Source organism: Poeciliopsis prolifica, unplaced genomic scaffold (genome assembly GCF_027474105.1).
Source record: "Poeciliopsis prolifica strain line A6 unplaced genomic scaffold, Auburn_PproV2 SCAFFOLD027, whole genome shotgun sequence".
Classification (NCBI taxonomy): Eukaryota; Metazoa; Chordata; class Actinopteri; order Cyprinodontiformes; family Poeciliidae; genus Poeciliopsis; species Poeciliopsis prolifica.
Window position 1 is genome coordinate 3,789,381 of NW_026562402.1, and position 18,150 is coordinate 3,807,530.

An 18,150-nucleotide genomic window follows, 5' to 3' on the forward strand; every position below is an offset into this window, starting at 1 on the left:
TACTCTGACTTGAGTAATTACAGGTCTACTTTTTACCTTTACTTGCTTAAAAATATGATGAGGTACTGCTACTCTTCCTTGAGTACACCCTTTCGCTACCCATTTATTTCTTTATTTTTGTTCTTCCTCCTTTTTCCCAGCACAACATCTGCTGCTATTGGCCACCTTCATCGCACCTGTTCGACCCTCGAGCCAATCACGCGCTTCGACCGTTGCTCCCCAAGATGGCGGCTTCCAGTGAGCCGCTTCGCTCATCCTCGCAGCAGAACGACAGACATCGCCTTATCTCCGGATCATTTGAACTCTCCCCGAGGCTGACCGCGGAGAGCTGAGCGGGGCTGCGCTGTGAAACACGGAAGCCGTCCCTTCCCCTTTCACCCTGTCGAGCTTTCATGGTACGCGGAGCCGGGCTCGGTGTTGGGCTGAAGCGGGTTGTGCTATCCGAGTATGGCCACCGACAACAGGATCAATTTCTGGAGGAGAAACACTAAGGTTCCCGGAAGGTTGGTTATCTCATTCTTATCCAGACATAGTTGCCACCCAGTACTAACTTTTCGGCCGGACAATTGTTGTCAGAAAAAATCGACAGGGAAGCGGTGTTTTGGCGCACAATGAGAGAAGCTCAATATGTGTAGAAATAAGAGTCTTTGGTTGACAATAAACGGTTGACGTAACTGCCTGAAGTTAAATGCGCGAATTACTGTCGTTTTTAGTCAATCTGGCACGTCAGAGATGTTTCATTTGACTGTGTTGTCGGCTAAGAGATGACTGAGCTCCATCACTTTATGCTCTGCGGTTTGCGTTAAAGTGGGGGTGTCATCTGTCACCATCCGCCCGCCGTATGCTTCTTGTGCCGACAGCTGCTGCAACACAATGGACTCCATTCACCCTCATTTAGAAATACCGCTTTAAATTGGAGCTCAGCGAGCCTCCATTTAGGATCATGAAGTGAAATAACACTTTAAGCTCTTTCCCCCCCAATTCTCATTATGAGTTGTAGCTTTGTGTATCAGTGATTTCTTTTCCACCCATCCTACTGTAGAAACAAACACAGCAGATGGATGGGCATTTAAAACACTTAGTCACAGGCTGGTTGCCAGCAAGTTTTAAAAAGCTACAGTTTAAAAACTGCAACAAATGTCAATACTGTTGTGATTTTGTGTCCCTCCTTAAATGTTGCTATGCACTGCTTGTCAGCTGGCTGAAAGAAGGCTCCGACACTGTCTGCCGTCAGCCACCACAAATTGTTTGCCAGAATCTAAAATCTTTTCACGATTGGTGAGAAGAAACATGTTGGTAAAAGTAAACAACATTAGGGAAAATCAACGCTGATAAACCGGCTGGCTGATCAGTTCACCCCTCATTTAAACAGAAATTCATATATGCATAAAATTCTGAATTAAATTACCTGTTTTTTTCTTAAATAAATAAAAAAATTCAAAGAGTTATTTAAAATACAAATGGACGTGCATTGCTGCATATGTTTTTCATTTGTCATCTCAAATATAGGACCAGCAAACATCACAACTACCCACTAAGGTACTGCCTCCAGGTCCTCTGGCACACGCGGCAATCAGAACTCATTGGACCGTGTTAAAAAGAGCTGAACTGTATGTTTTTATGACTGACTGACAGGCTGATGTGTTGGTTTCAACTGTCAGAGGGCGGGCCAGGAAGAAAACAGGAGCTGAGTCTGTTTGGGAAACCCGAGAGGAGAGGATTTCCAAGGAGAGGGCGTGTCTCTCTCTTTCTCTGTCCCACAGACGGATCTAACCGTGGAGGTTGGACACCAACAGATGTTTGAGCAGGAAGACTGGGGGTTTGCGCTCGCTCCCTGTCCTTGCTGCTGCTGCTGATTAAGCCAGCATGACGGTTGTAAACAACAGACTCTAGCAGATAACTCTGCCAGATAACCAGCAGCTCCAGTTCCCAGCCACAAGGCTTACTGTCAGCTATTCCAACAAAACGCCGCCAGTCAGATCAGTCTTTCATGGTCACAGTGTGACTTGTTTTCTACATCAGAAGGGCTAATTGTGTTTTTATACCTTGCTATGTCCTCTGCAGGGCTTGTGGAAAACTGTAACAAGACTTCCTGTGATGTTCATTTAATGATTTTATCTAGCCAGGTTTAATCCAGACTCGGACCCATTTTTATATTAATTTGACATAAAAGTGAAAAACATGGCTGTTGAAGGATGAGTACTTTGTATTGTACATTTTATTTTTAGAAGACTTTAATACGTGTGCATATTTTTTTTTTTTTTTTTTTTTTTTTTTTTTTTTGCAATTTGATCCAAATTCTTATCTTTTAAAACTTCTAACCTTGAGCTGGGAAACCAATTTTGTGTCAGTTTTGTGTTGCAATCGAGGGTCTCCCAGAATCACTACAAGGGCAGCAAATAGCCACCAAGCCAGACTTTGGACACCCTTGGTTTAAGAGTTGTGGAGAGTTTTACAAGGCACTACGGGGCTGTTGAGGGGGGCGACATTTCTTTAGATTTCTTTGAAGAAACAAAGGAAGAAATGGGAATTATGACTTTTCCTCGATTGCTCCCTGTTGCTAGAGAGTTGGAAGGGAAATAGAAAGCTGAGCTTTTAAGTTTGTGCTGTCTGCTGAGCATACTGCCCACCACAGGGAAGGGAACAACATGGCCGCCCTGCAAGCTGTCGGCTACTTCTGTTTACTGCAGAACTACAGTCTGACTAAAAGGAAAGAGTGGTCAACAAAAATACTGAAACTAAACAAATTCTACTTTACACAACACTTTCTGACTTTGATTCTGTCACTCAAAATACAAAATACCAAATTTTGTCCCTTCAGAGGAACATTCCTCTGAAGGGACAAAATATCATCATATACTGTATATGTAGAAAAATGAAATGAGACAGATGCATGTGGGCCAGAGCTTCCTAAAATGTTCAGTTTCTGAGTCACAAAATGAAAACATGAGAGTTCAGTGACCCTGACTCCTGGTTGCTATGTAAACATTTTGACTAAGTTAGTTAAAAAGTGCTACAATGAGAAAACAGTTGGGGTCAACAGCCAATATGTTGGTCAGTAGGATGCTTTAATTTATACTGTTGTGCTATTTTATCTTTTTCAACATTTATAGAAAACAAATTGTCATTTTTGTCATTGAAGATGGTTTGAAGAAAACCCCGACTTGGATATTACACCTGACAGCAAATGGAGTCCCAAACCCAACTGTGGAAACCTCTTCTTCCTAACCTGATTTAATTCTCACATATGACTGGGAGAATCAAATTTAATGCTGTAATTTTGAGTCTGTACTCGGTCATGTTTAGAACAATTGAGATAATAAATGAGCTTTTGGAGGGAAGAAAAGCCATGAAAGGCAGTTTGTACCATCACCAGCATTCCTCTGAGCAATCATTAAAAGATGGATGCGAACATTTACCCTCAGGTTAGCTACAAGTGTTTTTCCACGTCGAGGTGACTGCATTTTTACATTATCATCCACAGCGTGCAACCAGTTTATGGAGCACAGCATCCACCTCTCGATCCCCGTTTGCGACGCACGTAAGTGCTCAGTGTACGCCTGGGCTGCTGCATGCCACGTGGACGCATTTAATTTGTCTTTTTTACCGGTCTTTGCAGTCGTTCCATATTTTGAGTACATTTGTGTACTGCATGCTGTGAAACTGTGACCCAACAGTTTCAGTTACTACATTTTGCTTTTGTCCTGCTTTTGGATCCAGTATTTTATGTTTCTTTTACATTATTGCATTATTTTGAGATGCATCAATTAGATTATTATTTTTTTCTTAATTCACATTTGTTTGTTTTTTTTGTTTTTGTTTTTTGAAAAACTCCAACAGAAAAATTAAAATTACAGCCATTCCAACTTCTCTTTGAGTAAGAGAAGTGCAGAATATTTCTTTTTAGGCTTTCTGCCTTGAATTGTTATGGAAAAATTTGAATTCATTATTCAAATTTGAAGTGTCCAATGTTAAACATTGTACATTTTAGCTCGGAACTATTCATACCCCAGCCAGATTTTGAATGAGAAAGGACTTTGATTCAACCATAAAGATGTTTGTGATGGATAATAAGACGGACGTAATGTTATTGTCTCTTAAAACAATAACACAATGGGAGTTTCAATGGATTGTAAACTTTGGCAGTAATTAGTTTTACTTATAAAGTGATAAGTAAGGTGTATTTATGCTTTTTTAGTAATCAATGGAATCATTTTTAAAAAGTTGTCTTGTGCTGAAAGTAGGTCACTTTTAGTCTGATTCTCAAAGTAGCAACTTTACCACAGAAGAGCATTGGGAATATGTCCTGGCAACAATTGTGTTTCCCTGCAATGGAGTGTTACGGGCAGGCTAGGAAAAAACTGTAAAAAATGAATGTCATCATATTACAGGAATAGGTTGTAATAGTACGGGAAAGAGTCGTAATAGCAGAAGAATAAAGTCATAACATTACCAGAATAAGGTCGTCATAATTTGAGAAGTCATACAACAATAAAGCCAAATTAACGACAATAAATTTGTGTTATCAGAAAGTTAGAATACTAGAAGAATGAAGTAGTAATTTTATGATAACTCCTTGATGAATAGCATCTTATGAAGTTGTACTTTGGTACCAGTTTCATAAATAGGACATACTTAATCTTTTAACACATCACTATAAAATTATTATCAGCAGGAATTTGAAATGATTGAGCAATGACTGAGTCTGTTCTGAATGACTGTAATGTGACAATCTGGTCACATTACAGCTTTATAACTATAAAAGCTTTGCTCTTGTTAAAACAACTGTTTTTCTTGTACTTTCGTCTGGTAACTTTGTGCCTTTATTTTACTAAAATTAGGACTTTTTTGTCATAAATATGATCACTTTAATTTCATTATTTAGAAAAAAAATCTTTTAGTCTGGCCCTAGTATGTACTTGTAGTGTCTTTGCCCAGAGAGTCATTTTTTTTTATTTTTAGATTCCTGTCAGTAGATAACTCAATAGGGCTGCTAAGCTGAAAAGATGGTCTGATTTTCCCCTCACCAGCTGATGACTTGGTCCATCAGACATTATTGAGTGGAAACTGAAATTCATCCATCAATAGTATCTACCATGTCTTAGATCTTTTTTTTCATTTCCTGTTTGTTCATTATTCCAACCTGCAGGTACCCAAAAGACTCAAAACCCAAATTCAACAACCTTAAGTCTAAAAAAGCTTGCAGCTTCCATGAGTTTGCTTGCAGCACAAATGATGCTTGGGACATTGACGATGAGGAGGATGAAAACTTCTGCGGGACACCCTTCTCGGCTTCCTTTACGCCTTCAGGCCCGGACTTGACATCTATACACAACCAGGTATCTACACAACCTCCTGTTTATCACTGAAAAGCTACAGGCTGGTCTGGAATGGTGAGAGATTCTCATCCAGGTGTGTTCTGTTTATTTCCTTGTCCACTTAGCAACGACGGCATCAGACGGGTGAAACGGAGCATGTGTTGCCTCACATACTGACTCCACCCAGGGACGAGGGTCACAACTCCCAAAGGGACGACAGCTCAGAGTGTGAGCGTGTCAATGGCAAATTTGTAAAGTCCAGTAGTGACGCAGATCTCAACACGACCTCAGGTGTGTTGTAAACATCATGTAGCAATTCATTCTGCTTAAAGAGTTTCTGAGTTCTCTTGTGATACACGCTCAAACTAATTATGGACTTTGTTAGAAGGGACTTAACACTGCAGGTAGGTCTGTAGAGATTATCGGGACTTAAATATATGCCTGACGGGACACGTCCCAGTCCACAAACACAACCACTAAATATTTGAAGTGGTAGAGGAGTTTTGTTTTACTGCTGGTATTCTGTTAATCATTGGAAATGTTCTCTGACAAAAAAAAAAGTCCAAAGTGATTAACAAAACTGGGTAACAAACCCATACGTCTTGGAGTCTAAATATAAAAGCTTATCCAAGACAAATATGTGTCATAATAAATCACAAAGCTCTCTGCTAAAGCGTCTTTCAAATAGTACAAAGGAATCAATCAGTTCATTCCAATAAATAATCTTTAAGTTGAATAAAATTCGACATCTTTGTTGAAGTTTTGACTTATTTCAAATTGGGTGCAGCAGTTCAGTTTCATTTCCTCTTGTTCTCTCTTCTTTTCCCCTAATATTATTTCAAACAAGAAATAAATATAAAATAAGGTCATGTTAAAATAATGTCAAAAGTCAGTGCTTTAGCATTAGCTTCTGCTAAATAGCATGTTGGTGTGCCGCTTAATTAACATTAAGCAAAACAAAATTTTTAAGTAGCAGTGCCAACCCCTGCTGAGACGCATGGCTACATACATATGACCTTGTAGAGATCCGTAGGTGTGATCAATCTCCATTATTTGTGATGTTTTAGAATTGATCTTTGTCTCTGAATTATTGACTGATCTCCCACATACACAGGTTTCGACTGCAGTACCTGAGTGTTTGGTGATTGTAGATAGGAAACCACTCTAACACATTCCCAGATGACAATGGAGCCATTTCAAAATGTGATCCTTAACACAGACATTGCATTATAATAGATTAAATTTTATGTTTTTCTTGAATATGAATATAAAAGTGAGAGAGTTTAATAGCTGGAAATTCTTTTCCAAGAAACATACCTTCAAATGTCTTTGCTTTGGAATCTATATCTACAGAATATGTGGATATGAAACTTTTTGCACAGTTGTGTATCTGTGTTGTGACCTGCAGGCACATTGTGGGTTGCTGGGTGAATATTTTGAATAATGCACAGGTTGTGTACAGCTTCATATTGAAAAGCATCTGCCACATGAATAGTTATGGGCTGTTCACTGAACACCTGGACCTCTGCTCAGACGTCCCCTGGACACTGATTATTCAAGCTGTTGCAAATCAATTCTTTGATCTTATTTAAGTCACAAAACCAAAACACAGAGGTTGTTCAGATACTGTGTTCTTTTATCTGACGAGAATTTTTACCAGTTTTCTTTTTTGTTTGTTGTTTTTTCCTCAGTCCGCTCCTCGCTGCAGAAGCAGCAGTCTCTCCCGGTGCGTCCCATCATCCCTCTGGTGGCTCGTATCTCGGATCAGAATGCGTCAGGGGCTCCACCCATGACGGTGCGGGAGAAAAGCCGGCTGGATAAATTCAAGCAGCTGCTGGCCAGTCCCAACACTGACTTAGGTACTGTTGAAGAGGGAAAGGTATTTGCATGATTCCTTACTCAGTTCCACATGCTCAGCGATACCCCTAACTGTCCTATATATATATATGAATTTTATTCTGATGTTTTTAGGAGTGGACTGATAAATTGACGCCAAGTTCCTTAATTTTGGGAGATCAGCCGAAAGTTACTGATCTTATCTACCTTCACAAATGTCTAAAAATCAACCACTGTCCTCATTTGCTCTGCTGTGCAGATAAAAGTTCCACATATCGTTCAGAGTCTGTGAGGAAAACTTATTTAGTCCTTAATGAAACGTGTTCAAGAAAAGGAATTCAGTATAGCTCCCTCTGACTTGCAGCCAGCTGAAGCAGCTGCTCTCTGGACTTACTGTGAAACCGAGCGTTGATCTGATTGGCCTGTTTTGCTCTCTGCCATCACAGAAGAACTGCGGAAACACAGCTGGTCGGGAATACCAAGAGAAGTCCGGCCAATCACGTGGAGGCTTCTCTCTGTAAGGCTTACGACCTTCAGTTTTGCAACATCGCATAACTCACAACTCAGTACTAAAAGACCATTTTTTTTAGTTTGTTTATCCAGTACTGTTCATTTGGTGTCAGCAGCTGTGCGTTTCAGCGGCAGCCTTATCTTCCCTCTGCTCTTATCTCCTTCGGCCAGCTTGTTCTGTTCCCCAGAAAGAAAAGTTTTTTTTCTGTTCTTGCTTCTCTCAGGGTTACCTGCCGGCCAACAAGGAGCGCAGAGAGCTGGTACTGAAGAGAAAGAGAGAAGAGTATTTTGGGTTCATAGAGCAATACTATCACTCCAGAACAGATGAGCACTATAAAGACACATACAGACAGGTAAAGATCTCATCTGTATAGTGGGGAAACATTATGCTATAACTTTTAATGAATTAGACATGTTGCGCCCACCTACCATCGCCTAAGTTTCATTATTTATTTCTGGCAGATCCACATTGACATTCCAAGAACCAACCCGCTCATCCCTTTGTTCCAGCAGCCTGCTGTCCAAGAGGTGAGGTCCAGTAGAAATCCAGCGGCCAGAGAGCTTAAGGTTCAGCTTTAGATCAGTGGTACTACAGGCCTTTTTGGAGGAGGAAAACTCCTGGCTCAGCTACCTCAAAAAGGCTTAAAAGAAAAAGTTTCATTTCAGTTTAACAAAATTACATCTTCACAATTTATTTAGATGTTCTGTGACAAGTTGGTGGATTCATTTTTGTTTTCTACATTTAAATGTTTGACATTTTGTCAAAAAATGAAAACAAAAAAATCTAAATGTGTGCATGTGTATTCTGAATATATTCAGCTTTTCCAGGGAAAAATAAATCTATGCTGTATACAAAAATTTAAATACCTTTAATTTGTATTGTAGAAAATTTTAAACTCACTCATTTCAAACTCGGTCCAACTTTAATAACAATCGAGCCTGTACTGCAGATTTACAGTAAATGTTCAGGAAACTAGAGTCTGGATAACTCTCGAGTCTTGAAAGCTTTATGTGTAAACTGACGATGCAACTAATTCACTTTGTAACCGATTCTTCTTCATTGTTTTGTGGGGGAAAAAAACGTATCTAAAAAGCATCAGAAATTGTAACACTTTGAAGCTAAGAGCAATTTCAGAATTGTACTCATCAAATTGGAAGTATCAGCTTCACACATCGAAAATCAAACACTTCAAATTACTAGATGACTAGACCTGATACTACTAAAAAATGTAACCTGAAGGAAGTTGGTGAAATATTGTCTTGCTGAGTCACTGAGGAGAAAAAGAGGAAGTTCACTTTGAGACAAAGCATGACTGAGTTCCTCAAATCTCATTTTATGATGCTACAATTGAAACTTGTTGAGATTTGTACAAAAATGTGGAGATAATGAGTCGAAATTTGACTGTTCTAACAGGTGGACACAGGTTGAAAGTTTGGGATGTAGCAACAAACTCGCCCTGAGAAACGGCTACAAAATTGCAACAAAGAGAAAATGGAACAGAGCGTTCAGTTCCCCTCAGCATGATGTTCCTTTAAAACAGAATTTTGTCATTTTGTCTTCAGGTTTTTGAGCGAATTCTGTTTATCTGGGCCATCCGTCATCCAGCCAGCGGTTACGTCCAAGGGATCAACGACCTGGTCACACCTTTTTTTGTTGTCTTCTTGTCCGAGTTTGTCAGTAAGTTTATTTATGCTCTTGAGTATTATAAGTTGTTTTTTTTAATACAGAGATGCACTGATCTGGGCAATGAATTTCATTCCTGATGTCCGATTTTCTGTCTTTGAAAAACTGATTGCTTGTAATGATGATTCTAGTTTCTCTTATACTTAGGATGTTGTGCATTGCTGGCTTCAGTCTGCAAAAGCTTTTTTTTTGTAAAAGTTTGATCCATTTTGATCTGAAAACAGAAATAGTTATGAGTTTATTTACTTAGTTTTCCAAAATATGTTAAATTTAGTACATCTATAGAAATAAAAATCCTCCTCAGTCTTCTCTTTAATTAATGTGCGTCTTACTTACTTTTGAAAATATGTTTTATTTAGTACATGTTAATATAAAACGTATCTTTTCAAGGCAAATTGCATTTTGGCTCTCTCGAGAGATTTAACCCTGAGATGTGCAAAATGCTTTAACGTTCCAGCATGTCCTGCCTGAAAGCTCAAACTGATAAAGCAGCACTTCCTGACGCTGAACATTATCAGTTAAAAGTGTTGCCTGAATGACCTGCACCCAGGCAGTCGCAGGAACACGAAGGCTGAACGCCAAAACACTGACAGTCATTACTTCACTGTAAGTGGACAAAATAAAAATGAACAAACATTCTGATCATTATGGAAGTGAGAGCAAGTTTTTATTTTGCTTGTTTTTTTTATGTGATAAGTATTTTGGTATTCAGTTCAACTCCAAAGCATTTTGAAACAGGAGATTTTCCTTTTATTGTAAAAACAACATTGAAGGTTTGAGCTCTTCAAAGAAATGAGGGGAAATAATTATCTAATACCTTGTAAAAAAATGTTCTGTTCACCACAGCAGTCTGTTATATTTATGAAACTGTGGATTGGTTTCATTCACACAATGATTGTGTTGATTTAAGTCCAGTTAAAATGAAAAAAAAAAAGAAAATCAGAACAATAAAAATTGAGAAATTGGAATATGAAAACATAAAATGGAATTTTGAAAAGAATAAAATAGATTTCATACGGTAGTTTAAATAAACTACTAGGGCTGTAACGATTCCTCACATGATTTGAGTACCTCGATTATTAAAATTTCTCGAGGAAAATTTATCTGCCTCAAAGCTTCGTTAAATTATGTTCTATTATTTAGTGTGCTGTATTATTTGTGGAGGGCAGCGCGGTCACTTCCGCATACGAGTTGTCGCTAAGTGCTAGCAGCGGGACATAGAATTGTCCGGTGTTTCATCAGGTTTTGGGGGACCAATAAGCTCTGTTAACTGGTCAAGCTGAAAACGAGCTGATTCCTTCACAATATGGCTACTATACAAGAATCTTTGAATAGTTTTTTTCGTTCTCATCCTAGCGGAAGACGTGGAGAACTTTGATGTGGCGGCTCTGCCTCTGGAGACCCAAAGAAACATTGAGGCTGACAGTTTCTGGTGCATGAGCAAGCTCCTGGATGGCATACAGGTGAGGACGCACACTTGGCTCGCAGGCTGCAGGTCATTTGTCTGTGTTCCTGTCAAATAACACGGCCCATCTTCCAGGACAACTACACCTTCGCCCAGCCTGGAATCCAGAACAAGGTGAAGGCTCTGGAGGAGCTGGTCAGCCGGATAGATGGTGAGGAGATGAACGAAGAATTGTTCAGTCCAACAGAAATCATGAGAAATAAGTTTTAAAAAATCGCTTTTTTTTCTGCCTTCAGTGGATATTCACAATCATTTTAAGAAATACGAGGTGGAGTACCTGCAGTTTGCGTTTCGATGGATGAACAACCTGCTGATGAGGGAGCTGCCACTTCGTTGTACCATTCGTCTGTGGGACACCTACCAGGTGGAGTTCTCTCCTTCAGATATTTGGATATTCAGGACTTCCTCACAGTATTCCTCACCGTGCTCATGCACAAAAGAACTCAATGCTAGTAGTGATTAGTAGCGATCCACTATTTTCACCACAGATACCTGAGGTTTAGTATTGATCAATTCCGATGCTGGAAAACAGCTGAATTTGCTTAAAACTTTTCTCTCTTTTATTTTTTTATTTTTTTTTAAACACAGACATAAATGTACTGAATTACAGATGTATTTGAAAACTCTGCACCAGAGCATCACACTTTCATACACCAGTAGCTTCACAAGCTTGGTGAAACATGTAAAAAAAAATAACATCACAGCCGATGTAAAACAAATAATAAAGAAACTGAAACTGATAAAAACAAAAGGTTGACTACCTTGGTCGAACATGTAAAAAATAAACTGCAACAAACCTTCTTTCAAATGGTTCAGAAAGTGCAATTGTTTACATTGATGTAGAATAAATAAAGCATGACATCACTCAAAGCGCGAAGTATATAATTACACTGAATAGATCCGCCCTTATTGATCAGACACATTGTCAGCGACATCCTGTCTGAAACTGTTTTCAATATCAAGACCGATGCAGATTTTAATATTGGACGGATACTCCCCGTCCTTTGGGCTTTACTCATCTTCCTGCTTCGGAGCAGTTTGTTTATAAAACAATCACAGTACCTGTTAACATGGTGAGGAACATTTTTAGATTTGGTCACATCAGTAACAGGCAGGCCTGTCGGTCAGGACAGGAAAAGTCTGATCAAGAATAAGTGGCAGAGCTTCCTCCTCTGCTCTAACCAACTGAGGTTTTCACTCTAATTCTCTTAAGACATGAAACGTGTGCCCCAGCCGTAGAAATGTTCCTGGATAGTCACTTGGTTGAAAACTAATGAACTGGGGGAGAAAAAAAGAAATCCACCTGAAAATGATCTGTACATTTCTCAACTCCTGTTAGCTTCTTGCTCATATTAATTTTTTTCTTCATTTCTTGATAATGTGTTGGGACAACCAATTAAAAGTCTTGGCATAGCTCTGCTCCAGTGCATGGAACATCTTGGAGCTTGCAGATAAGCAAACACACCTAATTTTTATTTTTAGCTAAGCTGAGCCTCAGCTTTCCATTTAGAGATCTAGTTTTCACTCCAGCCTTTAAGAGGGCGATGATTCGCTGGTTTACACACAATCTGCTTAGCAGGAAAAAGAAGAATTATATATATAAAAAAATAGAATTATTTCTCACCCAAATACCAAATTAGTTTTTGTGGTTATGGTTCCTAAGAGTCAAATGTTCTTCTGTTTCTACTCATGATCTGTTTTTTTGTCCTCTGTATCTGCTGTGTGTTTGGCACCAGCCTTTGAATTGGAGTGTTGCTATCTTTGTAGACACGCTCTGACGTCTGGGATCTGCATCCGATGAGCTTTGCAGCTAATAGGAGGGGGATGTCTGTCTCTTTGCCTGATGACTCTCATTTGCCTCACAGTGTGAATAAACAAATGCAAAACGGGACCGACCAGTTAAACCCAAACAGTTGTGGTTTTGAGGTGGAAACGTCATTTCTATTCATTTTGGTTGTGAGCGATCTGATTCCATTCAGATAGCAATAAATAAATTTCTGTACACTGCTGTTCAGCTGGCTGAAAGAAGGCTGCTGCATGTTGTTAGAGATGCACCGATGTCATATTAATATCTGTATCAGTCCTAATATTGAAAAAAATTCTAGATCAGGAATCGGTGACAATGTGCCCAATCCATAAGGACAGAGCTATTCAGTCTGACTCCATGCTTCGTGCTCTGAGCGTCATCGTGCTTCATTTAACAATATTTTTAGAATTCCTATTTGCATTTTCTGAATCATTTGAAGGAAGAGTTTCTTTGTTTGTTTGGTTTGTTTTTTGGGTTTTTTTTTTTTTTTGCATTTTTGACCAAGGAAGTAGGCCTATTGTTCTTGTCATTGGCAGTTATACTTTACGTTATACTAGTTTGCAACTATAATTTGTTCAAATAAAAGAACAAAACAAATTCAAGTTAAGTTGTTTTTACAAGTTTGATGAAGCTTGTGAAGCTATTCGTGTATTTAAATGCTCAGTATTGGGGCAGAGTCATCAAGTATATTTGTAATTCACAACATTTACATCTGTGTTTTTTTTTTGTTTGTGTTTTTTCTGTTTGTGTTTTTTTAAGGAAACGTTTCAAGTTAACTCAGCACTGTGTTTCTGTATCATGTCATTATTTTGTCAGTATTAGAAGTGGAAAAAAGTGGATTGGTGCATCTTTACACATATTTACAGGAAAGACCAATTTATCTGTACACACATATTTTCTGGTGCAAAAACACGAACAGTTCGATCTTTGTTGTTTTAAATCATGTGTATCCTGGTAGACATTTTACTCTTCCATATGCTGCTGTAGAATATCAGTCCATCCTGCAGCTCACTTTGTCCTGGTTTAAACCAAAACCAATGAAAGAGTGAACTCAAACACTGCATTTGATACAGTAAGACAGAACTCAGTATACACTACTGCATACTAACTTTTCTAATGGAGAGATTCTAAGGGAATCACTCGTTGCATAAAGTGATTATTTCAAGACAAAGTTTTTTAGGTCCTTTATTCACCAAAGGACCTTAAGACTGTAATTCCTCCTGATTTATCTCTAGGTGTTGCAGCAAAGACTTCTGGGTAAAGGTGTGTTGTAGCAATTCGCTGTGTTTGCACTTTCCACAGGCTGAAGCTGAAGGTTTCTCCCACTTCCACCTGTATGTGTGTGCTGCATTTCTCATCGAGTGGCGCAAAGAAATCCTCTGCATGGTTGACTTTCAGGTATTGATAGGAGTCTCTGATTTTATTTAATGATAATGCAAAAAAAAAAAAACTTAAAAAAGTTATTTAGGGAAATCTTCCTGATATTTCTGAAAAGACTCTTGAAAAACGAGGAATGGTAAAACATTCTGTTATTCTAACGTCTCTGAACATGCTAGTCAGCTAATAGCTTGCTAGCATAGAGTGGTTATTCAAAATCTGCTATACAATTCCAGGAGGCATTCCAATACCCAATGTTTTATTTATCTAGCAACAGAGCTGAACGAATTCTGATAGGTTGATATTTTGAAGGAGTACTGTAAGCACTAACATTGACAGAGGTTCATTTCTTGATAAACTAGCTAAGTAATACCAATATTGATTAGAATATAATTTTATTTTATTTTTTGTCCATTAAAAAAACATGTTTAAGCTTTATTAGACTGTGGCAGTCCCCCGCTGATGTTTATTATAAACTCACATATTCACTGCCTACTACATTCCTCAAAATTTGGTTCTAATTCTAATAATTATGTATTGATATTTGGTCATCTATTTTAAAACAACCAACATCCATCTCAAAGTGTTAAAAATTTATTTTATCCCCACCGAGGTCCATGTGTCTGTCCCATCTTCTGCCACCAAGCCAGTGCTCCTTTAATCGCTGTATTGCACAAATTGAAATGGTGAAAATAAATATACTGGATGGAAACACGCCAGTTTTGAAAAAGTTTTTGCGCTGGGATAAAGTGTTTTTTTTATATACGTATCAAAATAGATTTATTTTGCAAAACTGTTATGGAAATACTCTTATACATCTCCAGTAGCTGTTCAAAAATCATGGAAACAACAGATGTAATGACGTTTATCATGAACGAACGTAAGTTCGTCATTAATTAAATTAATCACATGTGATTAATTTCATATTTAACAGAAACACCGCAATTGTACAATTGTGTTTTTTTGTTTCGTTCCCCCCCCACCCCCAAGATTAGCGGCATATCAAAGTTTTGTGCAGATTTGTAATGGAAATGCAAAGATTCGTCACAAATCCATGCTGCTCAGTGTACGCATCTCTGGTCTAAGCTCCAGTAAATTGTTTACAGTGACTTAATTTATTCACCTTAATATTTTGTTTTTGAGGCTCAGCCGCATACACCTGTACATCCTCATATTTCCTGACAAGAACATTAAATTCTTTATTTCCCGTCTTTAATTAATAATTTACCCAATTAAAGATTTATAAATCTGCTTCTCACCATTTTTATCACAAAGACGCATCTTTGGTCAATGGAGCGTCTTCTCCACGCTGCATTTCCCTCCTTTGGTGACCTTGTTCAATTATTCCTGCATCAGCTTCATATTTTTGTTTTTTTTTATTGATCTTCTTAATTTAGAATCCTGTTGTTGTAACAAAATATTCTTCGAAGACCAAAACTTAGTTTAACTCGGCAGACCGAGTTTACCTCCTCTCTGCATCTTTTGACCAGAGCGATGTCGATGTAAACACATAATTTGTCTTTCCTTCAGAGCCTCCTGATGCTTCTACAGAACCTGCCAACCATCCACTGGGGAAACGAGGAAGTGGGTCTCCTCCTGGCCGAAGCCTACAGACTCAAGTACATGTTTGCAGACGCCCCCAACCATTACAAGAGATAGGCAATGAATCAAACGCGCCTTTGACTGCGAGGACCTGAGCAGTATTTTGGTGCAAACCTGACCAGACCCACAGTGGGATAAACTGAACTTTAAGCTGTGAAGATGAAGTTTGCAGAGACTCACCATGATTTTTTGGATTTTCGAGCAGAGCCAAGAAGCTCCGGTGAATTTCCTGTACTATATGCAGTAGACGACGTACTGCAGTGCATCAGCGGACTGTTACAGTATATCAACCACATGTATTTAGTTTTTCTTCTTCTCAGAAAAACATGCTGGCATTTCAAAGGACGGTGAATGTTTGTGAAATCCTCCTTTTAGTGACATCTGCAGATTCTATTTTATATTTGTTTTTCTAAAACAAAAGAAACACTGTAAGAACCAAGCAACTACTTTCCCCCCACCCCCCTCATTTTAAGTCTATTAAGTCAGACACTGCTGAGCTGTTCTAAATAGGAAGCACAACGAAGGTCCCATCTCCTGTCTGATTTGTTTAGGATGACCAAATCTGCTGGGAACAATCCTGGGTTTGGACTGAATTTATGTTTTGACATTGTAGAAGAACTGTTGGAGTTTCTTTTCATGTTTTAGTTTTATATGTAAAACTGAAAACCCAACTCCTTTCCTGGCTGTGAATCATTTTGATCAACTTCTAGAGGGTTCAGCTTCCCTTTTCAGTGTATAAAATAATATTTAAGGTATAAATAATACTATCAGCATTACAAACATGCTTAAATATAGATGAGGTCAATCTGTGAGAGGGAGACCAGGTTTGTTGGCCGAATTTAAAATCAATCACTGATTATTGATTGTTTGCTGTGATGTATTTGTGAACAAACCCAACTCAAACACAAAGGTTACACCATATTGTAGCTATGGTTAACACAACAAACTATCAAGACGATTCTTTAAATATCTGCAAAGTAAACTTCATAATTAAACCCTAAATGTATATTTTTTGTTCTCTGCTGAATGCATTAAATAAAATTTAATAACATTGTCATTCTCTATAAATAAATGGTGCAGGTTTAGATCTATGGTCTGTGTTAAAATTAAACCATCTGTAGGGGCCTCTGAATGTCTGGAGGCCCCTGAATGGCCCCTTCCAGCAGCCACTGAGTTTTCTTTGCCTTGATATTCCAGTCTAATAATTCTAGGTCTCAGAGATGCTAACATCAAACATTTATATAGAGTTAACCCCTTTGAGCTTTTTGGATCTATAAATCAGTCTACAGTCAAGTTGTTGTAGAGGTTAAATAGATATTATTAGGACTTAATTAGTAAAATGGCAGCAAATTTACTTATTTCATAACCAAGGATCTTCTTTCCTTTGGTCTGTTTAATGGCTACAGTCTCAGATCAGAGAGCTATATAAATACCCTTATGTCAAAATTTAATCGATGGAGTGATTGCTGACCCTAATCATTAATTGCTTATAATTTCTGGTGACAGGATGTCCCTCCCAATCAACATTCCATCCCCTAAAATAAACATTACTGTTAATCCTATATTTGTTTTTAGTAAACTCCTTCTGACCTCTATGAGTATTAAGAGTAATACAATTAAAGTGTAAAAAAAAAAAACAATAAGTGTTAAATAATAAAGAATAATATACAATATTGTAGTGGTGGATCCGGCAACACCGATGCGTCGGCGCATGCGTCAAGTCCATCAAAACTTCATGTGAGCCATACAGGAAATGTTTCAAAATGACACTGGCGCACCAAACTGTTTATGAGGTAGCGGATCTGAAACGGGACGCATTTGCATCTTTTACGGTACAGTGTCAACTCTGGAGCCTCAAGGCAAACGAAAGGTTTCGCAGTTTGGGACAATTTTGAGACTCACCATGAAATCATGGTGAGTCTCTATAACCACAATTTTCAGAAAATAAGGCGTTGGTTGTCACTTGGTTGTTGTTTCATCAGGTCTTGTGCGAAATTTTGTTTTGTGAAAATCTGCTCCCCCTGTGTCGGGAGCGCGCATTGCAGCCAGAGAGGCGGATCTAACAGTTGTTACTGTCCATTAATCCAGTCTGGCTTTTGCAAGTCCCTCAGAGTCTAAAAAGAGGGAAAAAAAACAATGGTAAAAAAAGTTCTACCATATTCCTATGAAGAACTTTTGTATTAATGCCTTACATATGTTAAAAAAAAGAAAAGAAAACGAAACTTACTCCGACATGGTTGTGAAATAAAATATAACTGCTGCCAAAATAAGTTCATTTTATTTTTTGTTGCTAAAAGTAGGTCAGAGAAAAAGGAACAACTAAAAACAATATTAGTAAACAACAAACAATATTGGATTAAAAAAAGCCAATTTTTTTAGGAATATAATATTCCTAAAAAAAAAAAAATATATATATATATATATATATATATATTATATATATATATATATATATATATATATATATATATATATATATATATATATATATATAGTTGTATCTATTTATATTCATCGGGTGTATTTGTGGGCGGGTCAAAAACTCACTGGG

General features: G+C 38.0%; 2 protein-coding genes across 3 annotated transcripts in view; one reads left to right on the plus strand and one right to left on the minus strand.

The window, feature by feature from the left end:
- The window catches only part of myt1b (myelin transcription factor 1b), a 132,871-nt gene extending 125,869 nt beyond the window's left edge, over positions 1 to 7,002 (minus strand). Inside the window, exon 1 of the mRNA XM_055048294.1 lies at positions 6,976 to 7,002. The gene's annotated coding sequence lies outside the window, so the exon portion shown is untranslated. The remainder of the gene's footprint in view (positions 1 to 6,975) is intronic.
- Positions 203 to 17,853, plus strand: tbc1d22b (TBC1 domain family, member 22B). 2 transcript variants are annotated; one of them, XM_055048298.1, is made up of 14 exons: positions 203 to 503; positions 3,485 to 3,541; positions 5,150 to 5,339; positions 5,444 to 5,609; positions 7,010 to 7,177; positions 7,601 to 7,671; positions 7,889 to 8,017; positions 8,127 to 8,192; positions 9,228 to 9,342; positions 10,705 to 10,811; positions 10,889 to 10,964; positions 11,050 to 11,177; positions 13,923 to 14,018; positions 15,528 to 17,853. In XM_055048298.1, the coding sequence occupies exons 1-14, from the start codon at positions 448 to 450 to the stop codon at positions 15,654 to 15,656; spliced, it is 1,554 nt and encodes a 517-aa protein (XP_054904273.1). In that variant the 5' UTR covers positions 203 to 447; the 3' UTR covers positions 15,657 to 17,853. The 2 variants fall into 2 exon arrangements, with proteins under 2 accessions (XP_054904273.1, XP_054904274.1); XM_055048299.1 differs by lacking the exon at positions 3,485 to 3,541 and having other exon boundaries at positions 204 to 503.
- The last annotated feature ends 297 nt before the right edge of the window (positions 17,854 to 18,150 follow it).